Source organism: Olea europaea, chromosome 13 (genome assembly GCF_002742605.1).
Source record: "Olea europaea var. sylvestris chromosome 13, O_europaea_v1, whole genome shotgun sequence".
Lineage (NCBI taxonomy): Eukaryota > Viridiplantae > Streptophyta > Magnoliopsida > Lamiales > Oleaceae > Olea > Olea europaea.
This window is the reverse complement of record NC_036249.1, coordinates 4,619,366-4,641,008: the sequence shown is the minus strand read 5'-3', so window position 1 is coordinate 4,641,008 and position 21,643 is coordinate 4,619,366. Positions and strand designations below refer to the sequence as shown.

The 21,643-nt window shown below is 34.9% G+C and overlaps 1 protein-coding gene across 1 annotated transcript; it reads right to left on the bottom strand.

Annotated features, from left to right (window-relative positions):
• Positions 1-14,282: 14,282 nt before the first annotated feature.
• On the bottom strand, positions 14,283-16,234 carry LOC111408340. The gene is made up of 4 exons (XM_023038109.1): positions 15,808-16,234; positions 15,360-15,705; positions 15,161-15,255; positions 14,283-15,103 (listed from the first exon to the last, which is right to left on the bottom strand). Exons 1-4 carry the CDS (start codon positions 16,232-16,234, stop codon positions 14,283-14,285), a joined length of 1,689 nt encoding a protein of 562 aa, XP_022893877.1.
• Between the last annotated feature and the right edge of the window lie 5,409 nt (positions 16,235-21,643).

The following is a 21,643-nucleotide window of genomic DNA, read 5'->3' as shown; positions in this document are numbered from 1 at the left end:
TTATAGGCAATCGAATTCGGTTGAACCCAATTAAAGTGATCTAATAAGGCTTAGGTTTTGGGCTTTAATGTATCCAATTAAAGTATGGGTTTGCATATGTGTAGAGACCAGACCCAAATCCTAATTCTATGATGGGCCGAATTAGGTCAAAGGGCATCTCTATATAAATAGGTTATGGTCCCCAGATCACACACACGTATTATTCATTCTTTACTGCATCCCATCACAGAGAGGAAAATGAGACTGCGTGTAGATTTGGAAGACCATACCGCGAAATTCATATTGCATTAACTATGTCTGATTCAGGTACGCTTCCACTTTAATTCTTATATTTTTTGATGATTTAACATGAAAGATCCGGTAATTTAAAGCACTAAATTATCCACTGTCGCTGCCAGCGCTGCTGCACACGCAGCAGCACCGGGCTTGTTACAAGCGCCGACACCTTACTCCGGGCGGTGCCAGAGTGCGCCGCCACTAGAAGAAGGAGAAAAGAAATTTTTTGGTTGGTTTTCAGTTTCTGCCAAATTTTGGAGGCGGGGCTTCCTCTGTAAATTAGGAAAGTTGAGGCCCCTGGTTGCAATTAGGGTTAGGGTTATAAAATTAAGGTTTCAGTCTTTAACCTTTAAGTTATATTAAGTTTTGGGCCTTTAAGTTTCGGATTTAATAATTCAGTCCCTAAGGTTTTAAGATTAATTAATTCAAGTCATTAAAGTTCTGAATTTTATAATTAAAGCCCTCAGACTTTAATAATTAATTCAAGTTGACCCCTAAAGTTTCAAAATTTTAAAATTTGATCCCTAAAGTTTTGAATTGGTCAATTTTGGCCCCTAAAGTTTTAAAATTTGTTCTAATTGATCCTCTAAAGTATTAAATTAATTAATTTTGGTCCCTAAAGTTTCAAGTTTATTAATTTCAACCCTTAAAGTTTGGAATTAATTAATTTAGTCCCCCTAAAGTTTTGAATTATTAATCCTAAGGCCCCTAAAGTTTAAAACTAATCAAAATATGCAAAACGGGTGATTCTCTTTCTCAAATTTTGGTACTAAAGACTCTTTTAAGAGATATAATATTCGGAAGTTGGTTAATTGAAGCAACATGTTGTCGAAGCAACCTCTCTTGTGAAAATTGACTAACTTAGAATGTTAAAAAAAGTATTTGTGCATGTGTTATTTATGGGAATATTGGTCGGCCCAAAGGAAGGTCAATATTAGCCGAATACACGTGCACCTGTGGTGATAAACGTGTAACGATTATTTGGTTTAATATGTGATCAATAAATCGGTCCAAATAAAGGTTTATTGATTGACACATTGTTTTATCATCCATGTTTGATCACTACTCCAAGAGTACCGCTTACAAGTCAATATCTCTGTCCAAAGACTGGATATTGATGTTGTGTTTGGTATCTTGTGATGGGCCCTACCACTATTTGAGATTATTATTATTTGCATATTAAAGATATTCATGTGAGCTATTCATAATAAATGTTCTCTAATTCAGTTTCAGATTCTGCTGCTAATATCTCTGCTAGCATCAATTCAATTCCATTGTTAAATGGCACAAACTTCAGGGCATGGCAAGAGAACGTTATGATTGTTCTCGGAGTCATGGACCTAGACCTTACTTTACGGGTTGATTAACCTGCTGCACTTACTGATAAGAGTACCTCTGATGACAAGAGGGAGATGAAAAAGTGGGAACGATCGAACCGCATAAGTTTAATGGTCATGAAGCGTGCTATTCCAGAAGCATTCCGGGGCACTATGTCCGATAAGGTGACTACGGCTAAGGGTTTCCTTGAGGACCTTGAGAAGAGGTTTGCCAAGAATGAAAAGGCTGAAACAAGTACACTTTTGGCAAATCTTGTCTCAATGAGGTATAAAGGGAAAGGAAACATTCGGGAGTACATTATGAAAATGTCTCACATTGCTTCAAAACTAAAGGCATTCAAGTTGGATTTGTCTGAAGACTTGTTAGTGCACTTGGTTCTGATATCCCTTCCGGCACATTTCAGTCAATTCAAGGTGAGCTACAACTGTCAAAAGGACTCATGGTCCCTTAATAAGCTCATCTCAGACTGTGTCCAGGAAGAGGAAAGACTGAAGCATGAGAAGACAGAAAGTGCTCATTTGACCACCATCTCTAAGGACAAAAGGAACAAGAAAAGGAAAATTAATAAGGAAGCTGCGGGTATGACACCGCAAAAGAAACAGCATAAGGAACCAACTGAGGGCTGTTGTTTCTTCTGTGGAGCTGCAGGTCATAAGAAGAAGAATTGCACCAATTACTACGCATGGCGTGTAAAGAAAGGTACTCTTCTTCATTTGGTTTGTTCTGAGGTTAATTTAACTTCGGTACCTAGACATACATGTTGGATAGATTCTGGTGCAACAACTCACATCAGTATGTGTATGCAGGTTTGCCTGAGTTGTCGAAAACCAAGTGATGGTGAAGATACATCTATGCTGGCGACGGCAAAAGAATGGAAGTAGAGGCAATAGAAAAATTTAGATTATTGTTATAGACTGGATTTTATTTGGATCTTGTTAAGACATTTATTGTAACGTCTTTTAGACGGAATTTGATTTCTATTTATGTTTTGGACAAATTTGGTTATACTTGTTCATTTGAAAATGAAAAATTTAGTTTGTTTTAAGATTCAAAATTGGTTGGTTCCGGTTCTTTATCAGGTTACGATAATTTTTATTCAATTGATACAATTGCTTCTTATGAAACCTTGCATGTAAGTACTCGAGGTGTAAAGCGAAAATTAAACGGCGACAATTCTGCCTCGTTGTGGCACAAGAGATTAGGTCACATCTCCAAAAGGAGAATTGAGAGACTTGTGTCTGACGAGATTCTTGACCCTCTTGACTTCACAGATTATGATTTGTGTGTCAACTGTATAAAAGGAAAACAAACCAATAAAAGGAGATTTCAAGTCAATAGGACTTCGGACGTCTTAAAATTTATACATACGGATATTTGTGGACCATTCCCTACGGGTTCTTGGAATGGTTAACAATATTTTATAACGTTAGACGACTTTTCAAAATATGGCTACATATATCTCATTCATGAGAAATCACAGTCACTGGATGTATTCAAAAACTATAAAGTTGAAGTTGAGAACCAACTCGACAAAAGAATTAAAAGCGTCAGATCTAACCGTGAGGGTGAATACTATGGCAGATATGACAGTTCAGGTGAATAGCGTCTAGGACCGTTTGCTAAATTCCTAGAGGAATGCGGTATCATCCCACAGTACACTATGCCGGGTTCGCCCACTATGAATGGTGTTATTGAGAGACGAAACAGAACGCTTAAGGACATGGTGAGGAGTATGATTAGTCATTCTACCTTACCAGAATCTCTCTGGGGTGAAGCATTAAAGACTGCAGCTTATATACTCAACCGAGTTTCAACTAAGGCCACTGATAAAACCCCATATGAGTTTTGGATGGGCAAGAAGCCTAGTTTTAGCATATACATATTTGAGGGTGTCCAGCTGAGACAAGGCCCTATAAGCCAAATGAAAATAAACTCCACACAAGGACCATCAGTCGCTATTTCATTAGATATTCTGAAAGGTCCAGGGGTTACAAGTTTTATGATCTCACAATTAAGGCAATTTTCGAGACAGGAAATGCTAAGTTCTTTGAGGATGTTGAGTTTGCGGGGGAAGAAAGGGTTACAGGCTTTGTCTTTGAGGAGGAATATGTTGAAATTCCTCCAATTGCCATTGACAATGATCAGGTTTCTATCCCTGATATTGTTCAAGAAACAACTCTGGATCAAGACAATGTCATACCTCCCTCTCAAAATCAACAATTTGTTCCAGAAGGACAAACTCTACAGCCTCAAGAACTAATGCCATTATGAAGATCCACTAGAGAGGAGAAGTGCGGTTTCTAATGATTACATCGTATTTCTTCAAGAACATGAAGTTGACATTGGAATGGTGGAAGATGATCCGATCAACTTCCGTCAAGTCATGGAAGGTTCTAACTCTCAAAAGTGGCTCGATACTATGAATGAAGAGATATAGTCCATGAAGGACAATGACGTATGGGACCTCGTTCCATTGCCTGAAGGTGCAAAACCCATTGGTTACAAATGGATATTTAAAACCAAGAGGGATTCGAAAAGTGATGTAGAGAGGTATAAGGCTCGTCTTGTAGCAAAATGCTTTACACAGAAAGAAGGCATCGATTATAAAGAGACTTTCTCTCCGATTTTTTCGAAAGACTCTTTCAGGACTATAATGGCATTGGTAGCGCATTTCGATCTTGAACTACATCAGATGGATGTTAAGACAGCGTTTTTCAATGGTGACATTGATGAAACAATTTATATGGTACAACCAGAAAACTTTGTATCAGATGATGCAAAGCAAATGGTTTGTAAATTAAAGAAATCCATCTATAGACTCAAACAGGCGTCTCGTCAATGGTATTACAAGTTTCATCAGGTGATCATCTCATTTGGTTTTGAGATGAATTTGGACGGTGATTGTATATATCACAAGTTCAGTGGGAGCAAGTATATTTTTTTGGTTTTATATATCGATAACATATTGCTTGCCAGCAACGATATAGGCTTCTTGCATGAAACCAAGAGATTTCTAGTAAAGAATTTTGAAATGAAAGATCTTTGTGATACCTCTTTTGTATTAGGAATTCAAATACACCAAGATCGTTCTCGGGGCATTTTTGGATTATCACAAAAGAGTTATATCGAAAAGTTACTTAAAAGACATGGCATACAAGATTGTAAACCATGTGACACCCCTGTGGCTAAAGGAGACAAGTTCAGTTTAAGTCAGTGCCCTAAAAATGACTTGGAAATTAAAGAAATGCAGAAGATTCCTTATTCCTCAGCTATAGGGAGTCTGATGTATGCTCAGATTTGTACGCATCCGGATATAGCGTACATTGTCGGGATGCTAGGGAGATATTTAAGTAATCCGGGAATGGATCATTGGAAAGCAACCAAACGGGTCATGCGGTATTTACAGAGAACAAAAGATTACATGCTCACATACAGGAGATCGGATCAGTTGGAGATCATCGGTTATTCTGATTCCGATTTCGTGAGATGCCAAGATAGTAGGAGATCCACTTTAGGCTATATTTACCTGCTTACTGGAGGTGCTATTTCCTGGAACAGTGCCAAGAAAACACTCATAGCTACTTCCACCATGGCAGCGGAGTTTATAGCGTGTTATGAGGCATCAAATCATGAAATATGACTACGTAATTTTGTCACTGGGCTGCGTATTGTGGACAATATAGAAAGACCACTTAAGATATTTTATGACAATAAATCAGCAATGCTATATTCTAATAACAACATGAGCTCGACAAAGTCAAAACACATATAGATCAAGTTCCTTGCTGTTAAAGAAAGAGTTCAGAGTGAACAGGTGTCAATAGAGCATATTGGGACAAACTCCATGGTTGCGGATCCGCTTACTAAGGGATTGATACCCAAGGTCTTTCATGAGCACACTGCTCATATGGGTGTAATGTCTTTTGAGGATATTTAGTTTCAGTGGAAGTTTGTATTTTTTGCTTTTCATATTGGACACGTACTGTTATTTTGGATACGGTTTAAAGTTAAAATTATTTTCAGTTATAAAGTTATTTGGTTAATTATCTCTGAACTTGTTTAAAATGATCTCACTAAGGTATTAAAGTAGACCATTTGGAAATAGGCATGTTACAGATCACATTACATGTAATTTCCATACTACACATCTATGCTTGATCCATGTCCTTCGATTATATTGATATACGTGACCATTGATGGGTTTAGCTACGTGAAAGTAGCGAAAGCCGCTTTGATCCTATGTTGATATGATTGATGGATGGGATTGTTTGGGGATACATTCGTTAATGATAGCAAAATTCTGAGTACTCATAAGGTTATATTTAATGCACAATTATAAGGTGACACATATAGCTTAAGTGGGAGATTGTAAGAATTTTTAATTAAAGGTGGGCTTGTATGTGTGAATAATTGTATGTTAAATTATATGCTATCGAATTCGGTTGAGCCCAATTAAAGTGATCTAATAATGTTTCGATTTTGGACTTTAATGTATCCAATTAAAGTATGGGTTTACATATGTGTAGAGACCGGGTTCAAATCCTAATTCTATGATGGGCCGAATTAGGTCAAAGGGCGTCCCTATATAAATAGGTTATGGTTCCCAGATCACACACACGTATTATTCATTCTCTACTGCATCCCATCACAGAGAGAAAAATGAGACTACGTGTAAATTTGGAAGACTATACCGCGAAATTCATATTGCATTAACCATGTCTGATTCAGGTACGCTTCCGCTTTAATTCTTGTATTTCTTGATGATTTAACATGAAAGATCCGATAATTTAAAACACTAAATTATCCAACAGCCATTCCACTAAAAAGTAATGCAATTAACTCCAAACCCTAACTAATATAACTTTAAAAAGCATGGAGCTTCAAAACCCAATTGCAATTACCCAACAAAAGTACCTCCTTTCACGAACCAAAACAAAAAACAGAAATTAAATGTAACCAAAAACGAATAAAAAAACGATAAACGAAAAACAGCGCGTTGACTGGGTACAACAAAGTGATTAGTAAATGAATGAAGAACACGGGAACGAATTATTGAGGAAACAAGTATGAATATACTGTTATACAACCTAGCTACATAAACACATGGACATGGTGTATATATATCTGACTGTATAATATACTTGGGTATACGTATTGTAGAGAAAGAAAGTGATTTGCCGTTTTCGGGCTTATTGGGTCGCGGGTTTGGATGGTTGGCGGTAGTGGGTGGAGGCGAGAGACACTGGAGGGTAACGAATTTGATGGTTTAACCAAGTGGAGAAATTGCATTTTTTAAATTTTTTTTGCCAATTTTTTGAAATATTTTTCTTAAAATTAGATAAGTTTGAATTAGGAGTAATAAGATATTTAGTAAAAACTGAGAAGTGATTCCGATATTATTATGAGCTAATAATTTTTTAAATGTTATTCTCAAAGTGGAAATTAGATCAACGTCAAAGAACATTTGATTTTATCGTAAAAATATAAAAATGATAGATGTGTAAAGTTATTTATATGTCACCCTTTTAACTTTTTTATAAAGATATTAAAAAATGGTATGTTCTTCTTATTTTGAAAGGATTAGAAACAACAAAATAATCCTAAATCCAATTATTTAAAACAAAGATAAATATAGCAAGATGAGAAAAATCCATTTAATTGTCTATAATCTCGATAGTCATAATGAACAGACAAACAAATGAAAAAATATTACTTCTTGTGAAAGTAAGTTGAGGAACTATTTCGAAATAAGTATTTATTATTAACCATAACCAATCAAAAAATTATTTATTTTAAGTTTTAGCTATTTAGTTATGAGTAAATGAACTACTCGAATAAGCCGCGATCACGAGTATATAAGCAATTTTTCCTATTACTTTTATGGAACTTCCTTCTTGTATTATCAAACCATCATCCATTAATACAGCACCAACATTATTTGATTCCAAATTTAAAGCAATACCAATTGTACCTTCTTCAAATTCTACTAATTAATTACCCGCTATTATTTCATCAAGACCATAGTAGGAATGACTTATGATAGAATACATCTTATTTACCTTGATGAAAATGGATGGAATAGCTATCCCTATGCCAAAAATAAATTATTTGGAGTGACTTATGAAGAAATATAGCGGAATCAAAAGTGGATTTAGCTCGCGTCCAAACGTGGACGAGGTCTCCTTTTGTCTGATTGCGGCGATGAAAGGATAAAGATACACAAAGGAAGAATGGAGGCTTCTTTGATAGATTCTCACCAACCAAAATCCTTTTTACACAATTTTTGACATATCTTTGTTGGGAGTGCTATTCTATATTCCAAGTTAATTTTGAAATTAGATTTAGAAGAAATATTTGCTCTGTCAAAGGAAAAAGTTTTGAATGCATATATCCTCAAAATTGATTAGTTTTGCTAGACGTAAGTTTTAAGACAATATTTGATGTGATTGTGGTGAGAAGCTCGAGAAATTGGGTTAATTTAGTAAGCATCTCTGGAATGATGGAAGTCAGTTGGACTTCATGAACGTCGCACGGTCGAGTCGAGTCTTTTCTCGTCACCATGGATTTTTAGTAGCATTTCCCATGGACGATGCCAATGTCGTAGCCAAAAAAATTTGTGCATGGTGATGCATGATGTTGATTGCAAGAAATGGGAGCAAGATCCTTAACCAGAGTGATTGAATAGGCAAGTTGAACCTCAGCTAGTATGCTAGGGTAGGAAGGTACAACCTCTTATTGATTAGCTAAAGGTAGTTTTTTAGGACCGCAAGACCAAAGATGGCACGATATGATCTATTTGGCCACTGATGCCAGAGATGTTTCTCATGACAAAGATTACTTTATGCAATGATAGGTTTGATACAAGATCAAGCATGAAATATGATCCATCTTTTGCCCAATCACGCTCCAGTACGATCTGGTGGCTAATTTGTTTGTCGGGTATTAACATTTTCAATTACTGTTGTGGAAGGTAAGTTCAATTTAGGCATAACATATTGTTGATACATATGGGAAAGAATCTAAAGAAGTTGAAAGGATAACATCAAGCATTCAAACCAATCCCAAACTAATCATATGTTTGAGATCCCATTTTTTGTGTAGAATGCTTCCACGCGATTTTATACCGCAAGTGTACGATGCCAAGTTTTGTAATATAGTATTAGAATAAAAGTGTCGAACCCACAGAAATTGATATTTGAATTTTATCGAGTACTATTATTATTTTAACTTTCACTTTATTTAGACAATCAATTTTTGAAACGATATTTATTGCTAAATTAAAATGAATGGGATGGACTATGCAAAGCGAACAAGAGCAATCTGTAAGGTTTCTTATCAAATTATGAATGCCCAGGGAGTGATTTCACCATACTATCGACAATGTTACAACCGTTATAACAATTTCTATTAATCTTTCCAAAATTTATAGGTAAGAACTCTAAATTGGTTCAATTTCTCTTTCTCGAGCACCAAATAGAATCTATTTCTATATTTTAATTCCAAAATATCTATTCCAAACTAACATATAGAAATTATCAAAGAACATAGTTCTTTAAGTGGAATTAGCCTAAAATTTTGCACTTTCTCTCGAAATCTACGAAATTTAGGTTATGTTATTCTTAGATCATGTCTAAATTTACCTCTCTCGAGCGTCAAAACTTAAAGCATCAAATCAGTCAATTAGTGGCCAATTAATTGAAAGTATTGCGCAAGAACAACATAAATAAATAATCCAAAAGATTAATTGAAATAATTATATACGAATTAAAACATGTCTAAGTAGGCTACATCAAATCCCTAGGACTAAAGTCTAGTTCATAATAGAATTGATTGGTATGATAAAATACACAATAAAGAACATGAAGAAGAAGTAAGAAATAAGAAAAACTAGTTTTGTTGCGAGAATTCTTCTCCCAATCGTCGTCAATCTTCTTGCAATTGCTTTTGTTGATCTTTGCCTCTTGAGATTTTCTCCTTGCAAGCCTCTTTTTGTCCTCTAGAAGAAACAAGCGCCGTTCTCTTCGTCTTTCTACGTTAAGTATTATTATAGATTTTATTTCCATAAGAATTTGTGTCAAAAAAAATTTGCCCGATTTTTTTCCGGAAAATGTCTGTGCTCGCGCGTGGTATATTTTCTTGCGAGCGCGTCGCCTATTAATTCTATGTTCTGCTTATGAAATTCAACACCTTGCGCGCACGAGAGTTTTGTCCCGCTCGCGCGCCGTTATGAAACTTTTTCATGTGTTGCACTTTGGTCCCTATACTTTATTCTTCATTCCTTTTGGTCCATATTTGACATCTTCTCGATCATTCATCTTCTAATACTCTCGCTCTTCTTCAATTATTAACATCATGTCCAAATCAACTTTTGATACTTTGCGATTTAGTCCCCAAACTTTTGATTAGGCCCAAGTTAGTAAATTTTTCGCTCTTCTGTCTAATTTCATTGTTTTGCCTCAAGTTACACCTAACAAACGAAATATGTATGAAGTTAAGCATCAATTCATCCTTGTTCGCTAAAGTCCTACACCGCAAGTGCATGGGTCACGTTCACGTAATAAAAGTGGACCTTTTGAGTCCAAGTATCGTCCCACAGAGATTGTATTAGTTTAAATTTAAATTATCTTCGCCTTAACCGAAACAATAAAAATTATTGATATTTTCGCTAACTAAATTATAACTTAATAACCTACTTATTAATATAAATTCTAAATTAACTAAATTAAATGCGTGATTATAATTAAATGCAAACTTTATAAAAATATGATAACGAAATGCGTACTAGGATCCCGAATCCCTTTATACCAATCCCCTTTAATCCGAATTTTATAGAGTTGAAAACATGATTAAATTATGAAGATCAATATTCCTAATTTGTTTAACAATCTCTCTCGAGTAGAATTAAACCTATTTTCACATGCGATCCGACTATATTTCTATGACGAATGCGAACATATAAAAATGCATTAAAGATTTATGAATACTTAAAGAACACGTAAAGTATAGCGGTATATTTCTATACCCTATCGGACTTTACGACAATTGACATAATGTCTAACTTATTTTTCATCTCTCGAGGGTAAAACAAGCCACAAATCTCATGCAACTATTGCACATATAATTGTATAGAAAATAAAATCCATGCCAATCATTCAATAATTTAAAAAAAAAACATAATTTAACGTCAAATAAATAACATTCAAGACTAAGGGTTCATAATGTAGGGTTCATCGCAAATCCTAGCACAAAATAATCTAGCCGAGCATAATGTTAAAATTAAACAAAGAGAAGTGGAACGACATCACCAATAATTGATGGAACGTGATTTATTCCAATTGCGTGTGCCGTCTTTCACCGTCTCGTGAATGTCTCTCCAGCTGCTGTATATAATTCTAATTTCCAACCTTGTTGTGCCTTGGTTCTCTGTGAATGTAGCAATATAATTCCATCTTGCAACTGCGCAATTTGACTAAAGAAAAGGGACTCCAATCCTCTTCCTTGCTTCGGCTTCTGGTGGATATACAAATATATAATTCAAATCACTTTTCAACCCAACAATTAATTCCCAGCAGCTGATTTATTTTAGTAATTCAGCACTCAATTCCCGGGTCCTAATCTGCTTGGCTCGGGCTCTGTGTATATATATTTAAGTGCAACCGTCCAATGTCTTTTTAATTCCAATTCGACCCCAAGCTGTAGCCGACTTTCTGCCGTGGAATATACTCAATTCAGCCCCAGCAATTCTCTTTTTTTCTGCCACTAAATCTGCCAATTAAAGAGTCCAAAACCAGCTTGCTTTCTGTTCCTTTTAATTGCCCCAAAGTCCCTGTCTATATATTATTTTTTTTCCGCCCACCAGCCTCCGCTTGCTGTATATTTAATCCCCAGAAGGGATTTCAATTTTCTCCCACGGCACCCTCCTCCTCACCATTTTCTGTCTATGTGTTTATGAATTTTGTCTACCCCCAGCTTTTCTCGGCTGCAAGTGTACATATACCTCAACAATAAAGCCCTTATTCTATATACAAACTAGAAGCCCAAGTCCAATAAGTTTTGTGTACTCAATTCTTTCGTGTAATGCAAGTTAGTCTTTCTCTTCATTTTCTCCTCAATTTTGATCCTCCATCTTTTATTCCGCGAGATTTTGTCCACAAACTCAATGTAATAGCCAATTGATTATTTTCTTTTCCAATTGCTTCAAAACAGGTCCATAACTAAAAACAAAAAAAAATTAACACAAGTTAGGTAAAAATTGATAATTTGACGACATAAAAACCTAATTATGTAGTCCGAATAAGTGCATAAAATGCACTTATCAATCCTAAATAACAAAAATTGCTCTAGTTTAATGAATGAAATAAGTGTATAAAATACACTTATCAAATACCCCCCAACTTGAACAATAGTTTGTCCTCAAACAAAAGCCAAATCAAATAAATCATTAACATTCACAAAACACACTAAAATACACAAAATTACTTAAAACAAATTTCGTTAGATATCTTGCCTTTATAGCTTAGGATTGATACAATAACATCGACTCTATGAATTACGTCAAAGTTATAATGTACAAGCTAAAATTCTTATATATTTAATGTACAATGGGTGTGTGAGTGTAGAGAGAAGTGCAACATTGTACAAGAATAAATTGATCCAATTCCCTACCTTAAAAGTCAATTATTTCCTTACTTCGCTCGTGGGATTCACACACCCCCAAACTTATTTTCTTTTCTCTTTCCCATGGTGTAATCTAAGGTTAATCTTCAATACTAATCTCTTACACCACTCAAATTTGGTTAAATTTTACTAATTGCAGTTCCACACGTCAACAAATGAGGATTCTCCTTACTTTTAACTGCTTCAACATATAAGAATTAACCAAGTTACTAACCTCTTGTTAAAAGGTCAAATCCTCTAAAATGAGTGTTCGGGACTTAAGCAGGGCATTATTTCTTTTCTTTTTTTCTTTTTTTATCACCCCTTGTGTGGACGTCTTTCCCTTAAGCTTTCTATATGACACCTGTAGCGAGCTTTAGGCCGACGACTCTCAAATCAGATGACTTTAAGGCATCAGGTTCTAAACCCTTACAGGCTTAATCACTCGAGTCATAAAGGCTACGAAGAGATGATTCACAATGAGATTATTAAAGCTGTCCTCATTGGGATCTTTATCATTATTATTATTATTATTATTATTATTATTATTATTATTATTATTATTATTATTATTATTATTATTACAATGCTTAGTGCAATGCCCCTTATTAAACACACATTCTCGAAAATTGATCTCTAAATTAAGGTTTTCACCCAATTTTCATCATATTAGTCTCGGACAGTCCACGCAAAAATTAGCACACACAAAATCCACATTTATCTCCAAGTTTCTCCACAACAGAGCAATCCTCCAAACATCCTAGATTTGGTTTAAAGGTCTACTGATGTTTAATGGTCGTTTGGGTTTAACAATCTAAGTTCTCTAGTCCAACCTACAAACATGAGTCCACCTATTCACGCACAATCCTACAATCAACTCACGTGCAAAATAATTTTCGTTTTACATGAATAAGTAAAAATTTGACTTACACAAATAACTTGTCCACAATTCATAAACCAATGCATGTTCTCAATAATAAATATCATTGTCGGCAAGGCTGTCCAACTCACACAAGCATGAGAACACGATTTTTTTTTAACAATGCATACAATTAAAAAAACGCACACAAATCACACAAAATAAAAAATTAGGTAATTAGACAACTTATCATTCACTCCCCCCAAACTTAAACTGAACATTGTCCCCAGTGTGAAATTAAAAGAAAAGGAGGAGGATTTTCTTGAATTGTCTGAATTGCTAACGAAGTTATGTGCTCTGATGTTGAATTTGATGGACGATTTTTTTCGTTTTCCCCCCAAACTTGAGATTTATCCAGCTTCTCGTTAATGTTGGTTTGATTGTTCCGCGACGTCATGTTTCTAAAAATTCAAAATGTAGATATTAAACTCATAGAACAAGTGTTACTTAGCTCGAATATCAATAACCAACTTGATTATTCAAAAACCTAAGGGAGTTGGGGTAGGGCTGATGAATTCCTAAATAAAAACTTTGAAATAAAATAAACTATCCTATAATTTAAAAGAAATAAAATAAAATAAGTGAAAAGGTAAGAACGCTTGGGTTACCTCCCAAGAAGCAGTTCTTTATAGTTACTAGCTTGACTCAACAGCAATGCCTACGGTGGATCCTTAGGTGACACATTTCTCTTGTCTTCGAACTTTACACTCGGCTTTGTATTCTCCTTCATTCTAAAATGGCGAACAACATTATGCGGTTTTGACTCCGGTATGGCCTTCAAGACCACTTTTGGTTTGGTAATATTTGGAGGTTTCAAAGGTCTATCCACATAACTCTCTTTTTTGTCAGGTGGATCAGCTTCTTGGGTTAAGATGAAATCTACCACCATCTTGGTTCCTGAGTCATTACCATCAATAGATGCATCTCTTACTAAGTAATTGATTGTCATGTATTGCACTAACGGATCAAAAAATAATTTTCCTTTTCTTCCGTTCCCTACAATTACTTCAGCTGATTGGATCATTTTGCAAGTGTCAACTTTTCCTTTTTCTGAGGCTTTCTTTTCTTGATGGATGTTGAAAGTTACGTGCTTTTAATTAACCCGTAGTGTCAGCTTCCCTTCTTGTACATCAATCAGTGCTCTTCCAATAGTCAGGAAAGGTTGACCAAGAATCAACAATACTTTTTCATCTTCCTCCATGTCCAATACCACAAAGTCCACCGGAAAGATGAACTTATCAACCTTCACCAACACATCTTCAATAATGCCCTTGGGATATGTGATCGATCTGTCCCTCAATTGCAAGGTAAGGGTTGTGGGTTTCACTTCTCCAAAACCCAGCTTTTTGAACACTGATAGGGGCATCAAGTTTATGCTAGCTCCAAGGTCACACAGTGCCATATCAAACGTGATACCACCAATATTGCACGGGATGTTGAAACTGCCTGGATCTTTCAATTTATGAGGGAGTTTCTTCTGAAGTATGGTACTACATTCCTCTGTCAGCTTAACACTCTCGAACTCCCCCAACTTTCTCTTCTTTGATATCACTTCCTTTAAGAACTTGGCATAGTTAGGCATTTGGGCCAAGGCTTCTACAAAGAGAATGTTGATGTGAATTTTCTTGAAGACCTCTAGAAGCTTTGCGAATTTCTCATCAAATTCTTTCTTCAAATACCTCTGCGGGAATGGTAGTGGTGGCTTCAAGATAAGTGGGTTGTCCGGAAATGAAATTGAGTAAGGCTTATACATCTTCTTTTTTGTCTCTGCCTTAGTTTTCTGCTCTACAGTCTGCTTTTCTCCTGCAAGTATGAGATCCGATTTAGGCACCACAACCTCTCCAAGCTTGCATTCTTCAACTACTTTACCATTCCTTAAGATGATGGCATTGTAGTGTTCCCTTGGGTTGACCTCTGTATCACTTGAAAACTTTCCTTTATGTTGGGACTGTATCACAGTTGCTATCTAACCAATCTGTACCTCCAAATTCTTCACTGTGGCCCTCAAGTTGCTTATATGAGTCTCAATGTTGTCAAGTCTTACCTCATCTTTGTTGAACCTCGATCTGGTCTCCAAAATGAAGGTTCCTAGAATATCTTCTAGTTATAGCTTTCGTTCAAACGCCTGATTATTTTTCCCTTTTGATTGAAGTTCCGATCATTCACATACTGAAGTTGTTCATTCTCCTTTTCAGCTTTTTGGTATGTAGTGGATGTAGCCAGAACAGATTTTGACTTCTTTTGTGATCCACGTGAAGTCAATGTAGCTATATGATTAGTAAGAGATGACATTTGAGCTGTGAGGGCGGTAATGGGATCCACCTCGTAAAGACCAGCAACTTTCTCTACACTTAAACGCTCACTCGGCCATTGATAGCTATTAGTAGCTATCTCGTCCAATAATGCATAAACCTCATCTGGAGTCTTGGATAATAATGCACCCCCTGCTGTAAAATCTACCACTATCTGTGTCTGACCATTCAAACCATTGTAGAAGGTTTGTATCTGCAACCAATCTGGGTAACCATGCTGAGGACATCTTCTGAATAGATCTTTATATCTCTCAAATGCCTCATAGAATGGTTCGAAGTCTGACTGTCAAAATTGCCCAATTTCACCCCGCAATTGCGCTGCCTTCGAAGGTGGAAAGAATTTTGTAAAAAACTTCTGTGCTAACCCCTCAAAAGTTGTGATGGATCCATACGGTAATGATTGGAAACATGCTTTGGCTTTGTCTCTTAGGCAAAAGGAAAATAGACGGAGTTGGATTGCATTTTCAGTAACGCGATTCATTTTCACTGTATCACAGATCTCCAGAAAGGATCCCAGATGAGCATTTGGGTCTTTTGTTGGAGCTCCCCCAAACTGATTCTGCTGCACCATGTGTACAAGTCCTGGCTTTAGTTCAAATTTGTTAGAAGCAATAGCTGGGCGTGCAATATCGGAGTAATTTTCGTTGACAACTAGTCTGATGTAGTCCCTTATAGCCTGTAGTTGACCATTCTGATTGTTCTGATTTGCTATTAGTAGATCTTGTTCTGCCATTGCTTCACGATTGTGTCTTTAAATATCCCTTAAAAGGTGGAATGTACGTTCTCGTTCAAGATCAACAGGTAGTAAGTCAAGATTTCTCGCCCTTCGCATAAACAGTTGAAAATAAGAACAAAGAAGCTATTAGAAGTAAACACAAGACAAATGAAATAAATAAATAAATAATGAAAATTAAAGTTAAGATAGAAATCCAAATTAAAATGAGAGCCAATTGGTAATAATATCAATCGAAGTCAAAAGAATCAATCTCCGGCAATGGCTCCAAAAACTTGCCACGCGATTTATGCAACGTGATTTTATACCGCAAGTGTACGGTGCCAAGATTTGTAATATAGTATTAGAATAAAAGTGTCGAACACACGGGGATTGATATTTCAATTCTACCGAGTACTATTATTATTTTAACTTTTACTTTATTTAGACAATCAATTTTTGAAAAGATATTTTATTGTTAAATTAAAATGAATGGGATGAATGATGCAAAGTAAACAAGAGCAATTTGTAAAGTTTCTTATCAAATTATGAATGCCCAGGGAGTGATTTCACCATACTATCGACAATGTTACAACCGTTATAACAATTTCTATCAATCTTTCCAAAATTTATAGGCAAGAATTCTAAATTGATTCCATTTCCCTCTCTCGAGCACCAAATAGAATCTATTTCTATATTTTAATTCCAATATCTCTATTCCGAACTAACATATAGAAATTATCAAAGAACATAGTTCTTTAAGTGGAATTAGCCTCAAAGATTCGCACTTTCTCTCGAAATCTACGAAATCTACGTTATGTTATTCTTAGATCATGCCTAAATTTACCTCTCTTGAGCGTTGAAATTTAAAGCATCAAATCAGTCAATTAGTGGCCAGTTAATTGAAAGCATTGCGCAAGAACAACATAAATAAATAATCGAAAAGATTAATTGAAATAATTATATCGAAATTAAAACATGTCTAAGTAGGCTACATCAAATCCCTAGGATTAAAGTCTAGTTCATAATAGAATTGATTGGCATGATAAAATAAACAATAAAGAACATCAAGAAGAAGCAAGGAATAAGAAAAACTAGTTTTGTTGCGAGAATTCTTCCCCCAATCGTCGTCAATCTTCTTGCAATTGCTTTTGTTGATCTTTGCATCTTGAGACTTTCTTCTTGCAAGCCTCTTTTTGCCCTCTAGAAGAAACAAGCACCGTTCTCTTCGTCTTTCTAGGTTAAGTAGTATTATAGATTTTATTTCCATAAGAGTTTGTGTCAAAAAAATAATCTGCCCGATTTTTTTCAGAAAATTCCCGCACTCTCGCGCGGTATATTTTCTTGTACGTGCAACTCCTATTGACTCTACGTTCTGCTTATGAAATTCAACACCTTGCACGCGTGAGAGTTTTGGCCCCCGCTCGCGCGCCGTTATGAACTTTTTCCATGTGTTGCACTTTGGTCCCTATACTTTATTCTTCGTTCCTTTTGGTCCATATTTGACATCGTCTCGATCATTCATCTTCTAATACCATTTAATTGCCTCTCGCTCTTCTTCAATCATTAACATCATGTCCAAATCAACTTTTGATACTTTGCGATTTAGTCCCCGAACTTTTAATTAGGCCCAAGTTAGCAAAATTCCCGCTCTTCTGTCCAATTTCATTGTTTTGCCTCGAGTTACACCTAACAAATGAAACATGTATGAAGTTAAGCATCAATTCATCCTAAATAACAAAAATTGCTCTAGTTTTAATGAATGAAATAAGTGTATAAAATACACTTATCAAATGCCTTTTGGAATAATAAATTGATAGAAAATGTGTGGTTAAAAATAAGGAAAAGTTTTTAATTTGCATGTAATATTATTTTATTGAAAAATGTGTGGTTGAAAAGAAGATAGAGGAAAATGTATTTTTTTAAAAAATGAGGATCAAATGGCTAGTAAAACCGGAAGTAAACTTCAAGTAACGCTGATGCTCTCCATAATATAATATTTGCCCCCAAACTACTGGTGGTGCACACGGGAAAGCATAATGCCTTCAAAATACAACGAAATCTAATTTTGTTCTTTGCATCGTGCATTGATGAAAACAACTCCAAACATCAATAAGAGAAGTCATCATTTGAGAGGCTCATAAACCCGAATTAACAAAATACGGACAAGGTTTAAGAAAATAAATTACATGACAGGACTTTTAATGATACAAGAAGACAAATGGAGTAGAAAAAATAAAATCTATTGTATCACTCCTTTTCCAAATGAACCATCAATTTATATATAGATAGTTGTTACAATCCTTCCAAAAGGTTAAATATCCTCATTTGAATCACAACCCAGTGTGTTTTAATTAAATAAACTGAATTGGGATGAAAAGGAACCTAGAAAAGGGACCCGAGCAAGTGCAAAGTTACCTTTTCATAGCTGAAGGAGCCATAGGTCTTGATCAGGTAGTAGCAAGCCAACGCCAAACATGTTGCGGTTGCATGCTGCTAATTGTGCCCTCCGGTCACTTGCAATCTCCGCTCTCTTCCATCCGCTCCTTATATATATCCATTCTAAAGATGAACCATGACTCAAGATACTCCTTGATACATAATAAAATGTATAAACGACATTTTTAAAAAATTCTATAACACCCTCTACCATTTCAAAAAATGGCGTCATGAAAAAATGCCTCATAATAGCTTCACAAAACTCGTGCATCAATGAAGGTGTCTTTTGGACTTCAACCTCCACCTAGTGAAAATGTCACAAATATTAACCATGTGGCATGGTAGACAAGTTTTGAATTTACGACCGTGTGGTTAGATGAAAATAACTCGTGCACTGATTTCGAATCCTTATGTATTTAATACCAACGGGTTAATAAACCAAGTAATCCTAGAGACGGAACCATCCCTAATTTGAACATTGGTCAACCCATCAAGAACACTCGCATAATTAAAGTATTCCATAAATATATCTATATAAGTCGATTAAAAGTATAGTAGCTTAACCTGTATTTTTGTATTACGTGAACCAAACACTTCACCTTGGGGACAAATACATAGTGCTTGCAATCACTTTTATAATGTACTTTCTCATTGAACCCAAGATCTTGATATTTCAAATATTGTGTCGAGGTTCAGCTGTTGGTGATATAGAATTGGCTTGCGTTTCTCCCTTCGATGTTAATACCTAATAATCCTTGCAATGCTTTTTGTCTATTGTTATCATTTTATAGTAACTTTACACTACATAAATTTACTTTGATCAATGAAATCAATAGGTTAATGACCTAATAGATCTAATTCTTAACCATTATTTTCCAAAATCAGTACTTTTTTGGAGAAGGGCAACACTTTCCTTCTAACCATAAAGTTGGAGGTAACTTTTTTATTTTTCAAATTATATGATGATAACCTCTTCTCTTTTGAGAGAGTTCTCTAAATCAATTTCCCTTTATGGGTTACATAGATATCAACATTGTCGACCACTGAGTATTACTAGGTATTCAAAGAACTGTTTAAAAATTGCAATTACAACTTTTATTCCTGTGTCATACGTTGTCACATTTTATTAAAAGATACTAAGACATTTATTCCTAATGAACGGAATGGAATGTGAGATGAAAACATCTATGTCACCAAACCTTGATGCATAATGATTGTGCCTATCAACTACTCTCTCAGGATATCCGCCATATTGACTTCAAATATCACATTCGAGAGAATTAAAACCTACATCTCATTAGGCAATTTTACTTTCTCAGTTCGAGTCATATTTATACCATATTCAAAATTGCCGAAACATGCTACAAAATCAAATTGAATATAATATGAATCAATAGCACGAGTTTACTATAAATTATGCACATTTTTTATTTCTAGTACAGCCATAATGCACTATCAAGTATATGACAAGACTGATTAGATGTACTTGATTCGGTCATGCTAGCCACTTTCTAGACATACATAGGTGAATAGATAAAACTACATGCATCAGTTCAATATAAAGGCATAAATAGAAACTCGTAGACTGATGTCTCTTTACTATTTAGCTTTATATTTAGCCACTGTTTGATAACCATTATTTTTAATCTTATTTTTCTATATACTCATTTTCAACCATACATTTACACAATAAAATATTTTGCATATGAAAACATATGCTACTGTGGCAAGGGGATCCATGCTGCTTATTGGTCTAATTGGACCCGTGATGTTTACTTAATGGTAAAAAAATGGTTAATTATGGCAACCTTCACAAATTGAAATGCAGAGGGGCAAAATAAGTATGCATAAATAATTTTAGAGTAAATTTGGCATTTTTATTTTCTTTATTTTGTAATGAGTTTTGTGCATTTGCTTTGACATGAACTGAGTTTTTGATGAGGGGATTTATCATATAGCTTGATCAAATTTTATTAATTTCAATGTTAGTTCTTTAATGTTAAAATTGCTATTGTTCTTGTGTATTAATTCCTATCATTGATAAGGCCAATAGATAATTGTGTTGAGTGACTTGTTTAACTATTGAGAGATATATTTCTAAGTCTAGGTGATTCATTGAACTATTTTAAAAAAGATTTAATGCAGTTGTTTGGTTTTAATCGACATAAAAATATAGTAGGTTAAACCGATCAATTATGGCTAATTTCGTTCGAGAGATATAATTATTTAAAAATAGAAAAATCGAGTATAACATTGTAATTTGCATTTTGACTTATTGAAAATTTAATGAAACGACGGTTAAGTGAAATCATGAATTCCGACAATCCAAATCTATCACTTTCATCATTGTTATTTTAATTGAACTTTATAATCATTTTTTCCATTTCTTACTTAAAATCAAATTGTGTATGTTCAATCATTAAAATCAAATCAACTACAGTATAATTAAAAAATAAATCCTTGAGGGATCAATTACTCGGACTCATCATCCACCTTATTACTTAAATGCGTCCCGTAAACTTACAATTTGTAATTTTACCACATAGTCACTCTATCCATTTTTCAAAACAATGGTTCCTGACACTAGTCCTTGCTTTCTACTCGCTTCTTCTCGAATTTCAAGCTTATCGAGATATTTAATCAATCAAATTGATCTCACCTATTGATGAATCAAGAACTATTAAAATTATGAAAAGATATACATAACTTTATTAGGGGATTTAGATAAAAATACACGATGATCAAGTGAAATTTAATCTTCTGTACAGTCATAGTATAGAAATAAACTCGACACGTGGTCAATATTTGAAGCATCGTTAATAGGTTGTGTGGAAAGAAAAGATACTGATGTTTCAAGCTAGCAAAGGGTAAAAGATGACTAGTTGCAATGTTATTTCAAGTGTTTTATTTAGATTATGTTGTTGTACCTTATTGACACATTTGGATGTAAAAAATGAGATGGAATGTCAGACATTTACCTTATTTGTTATT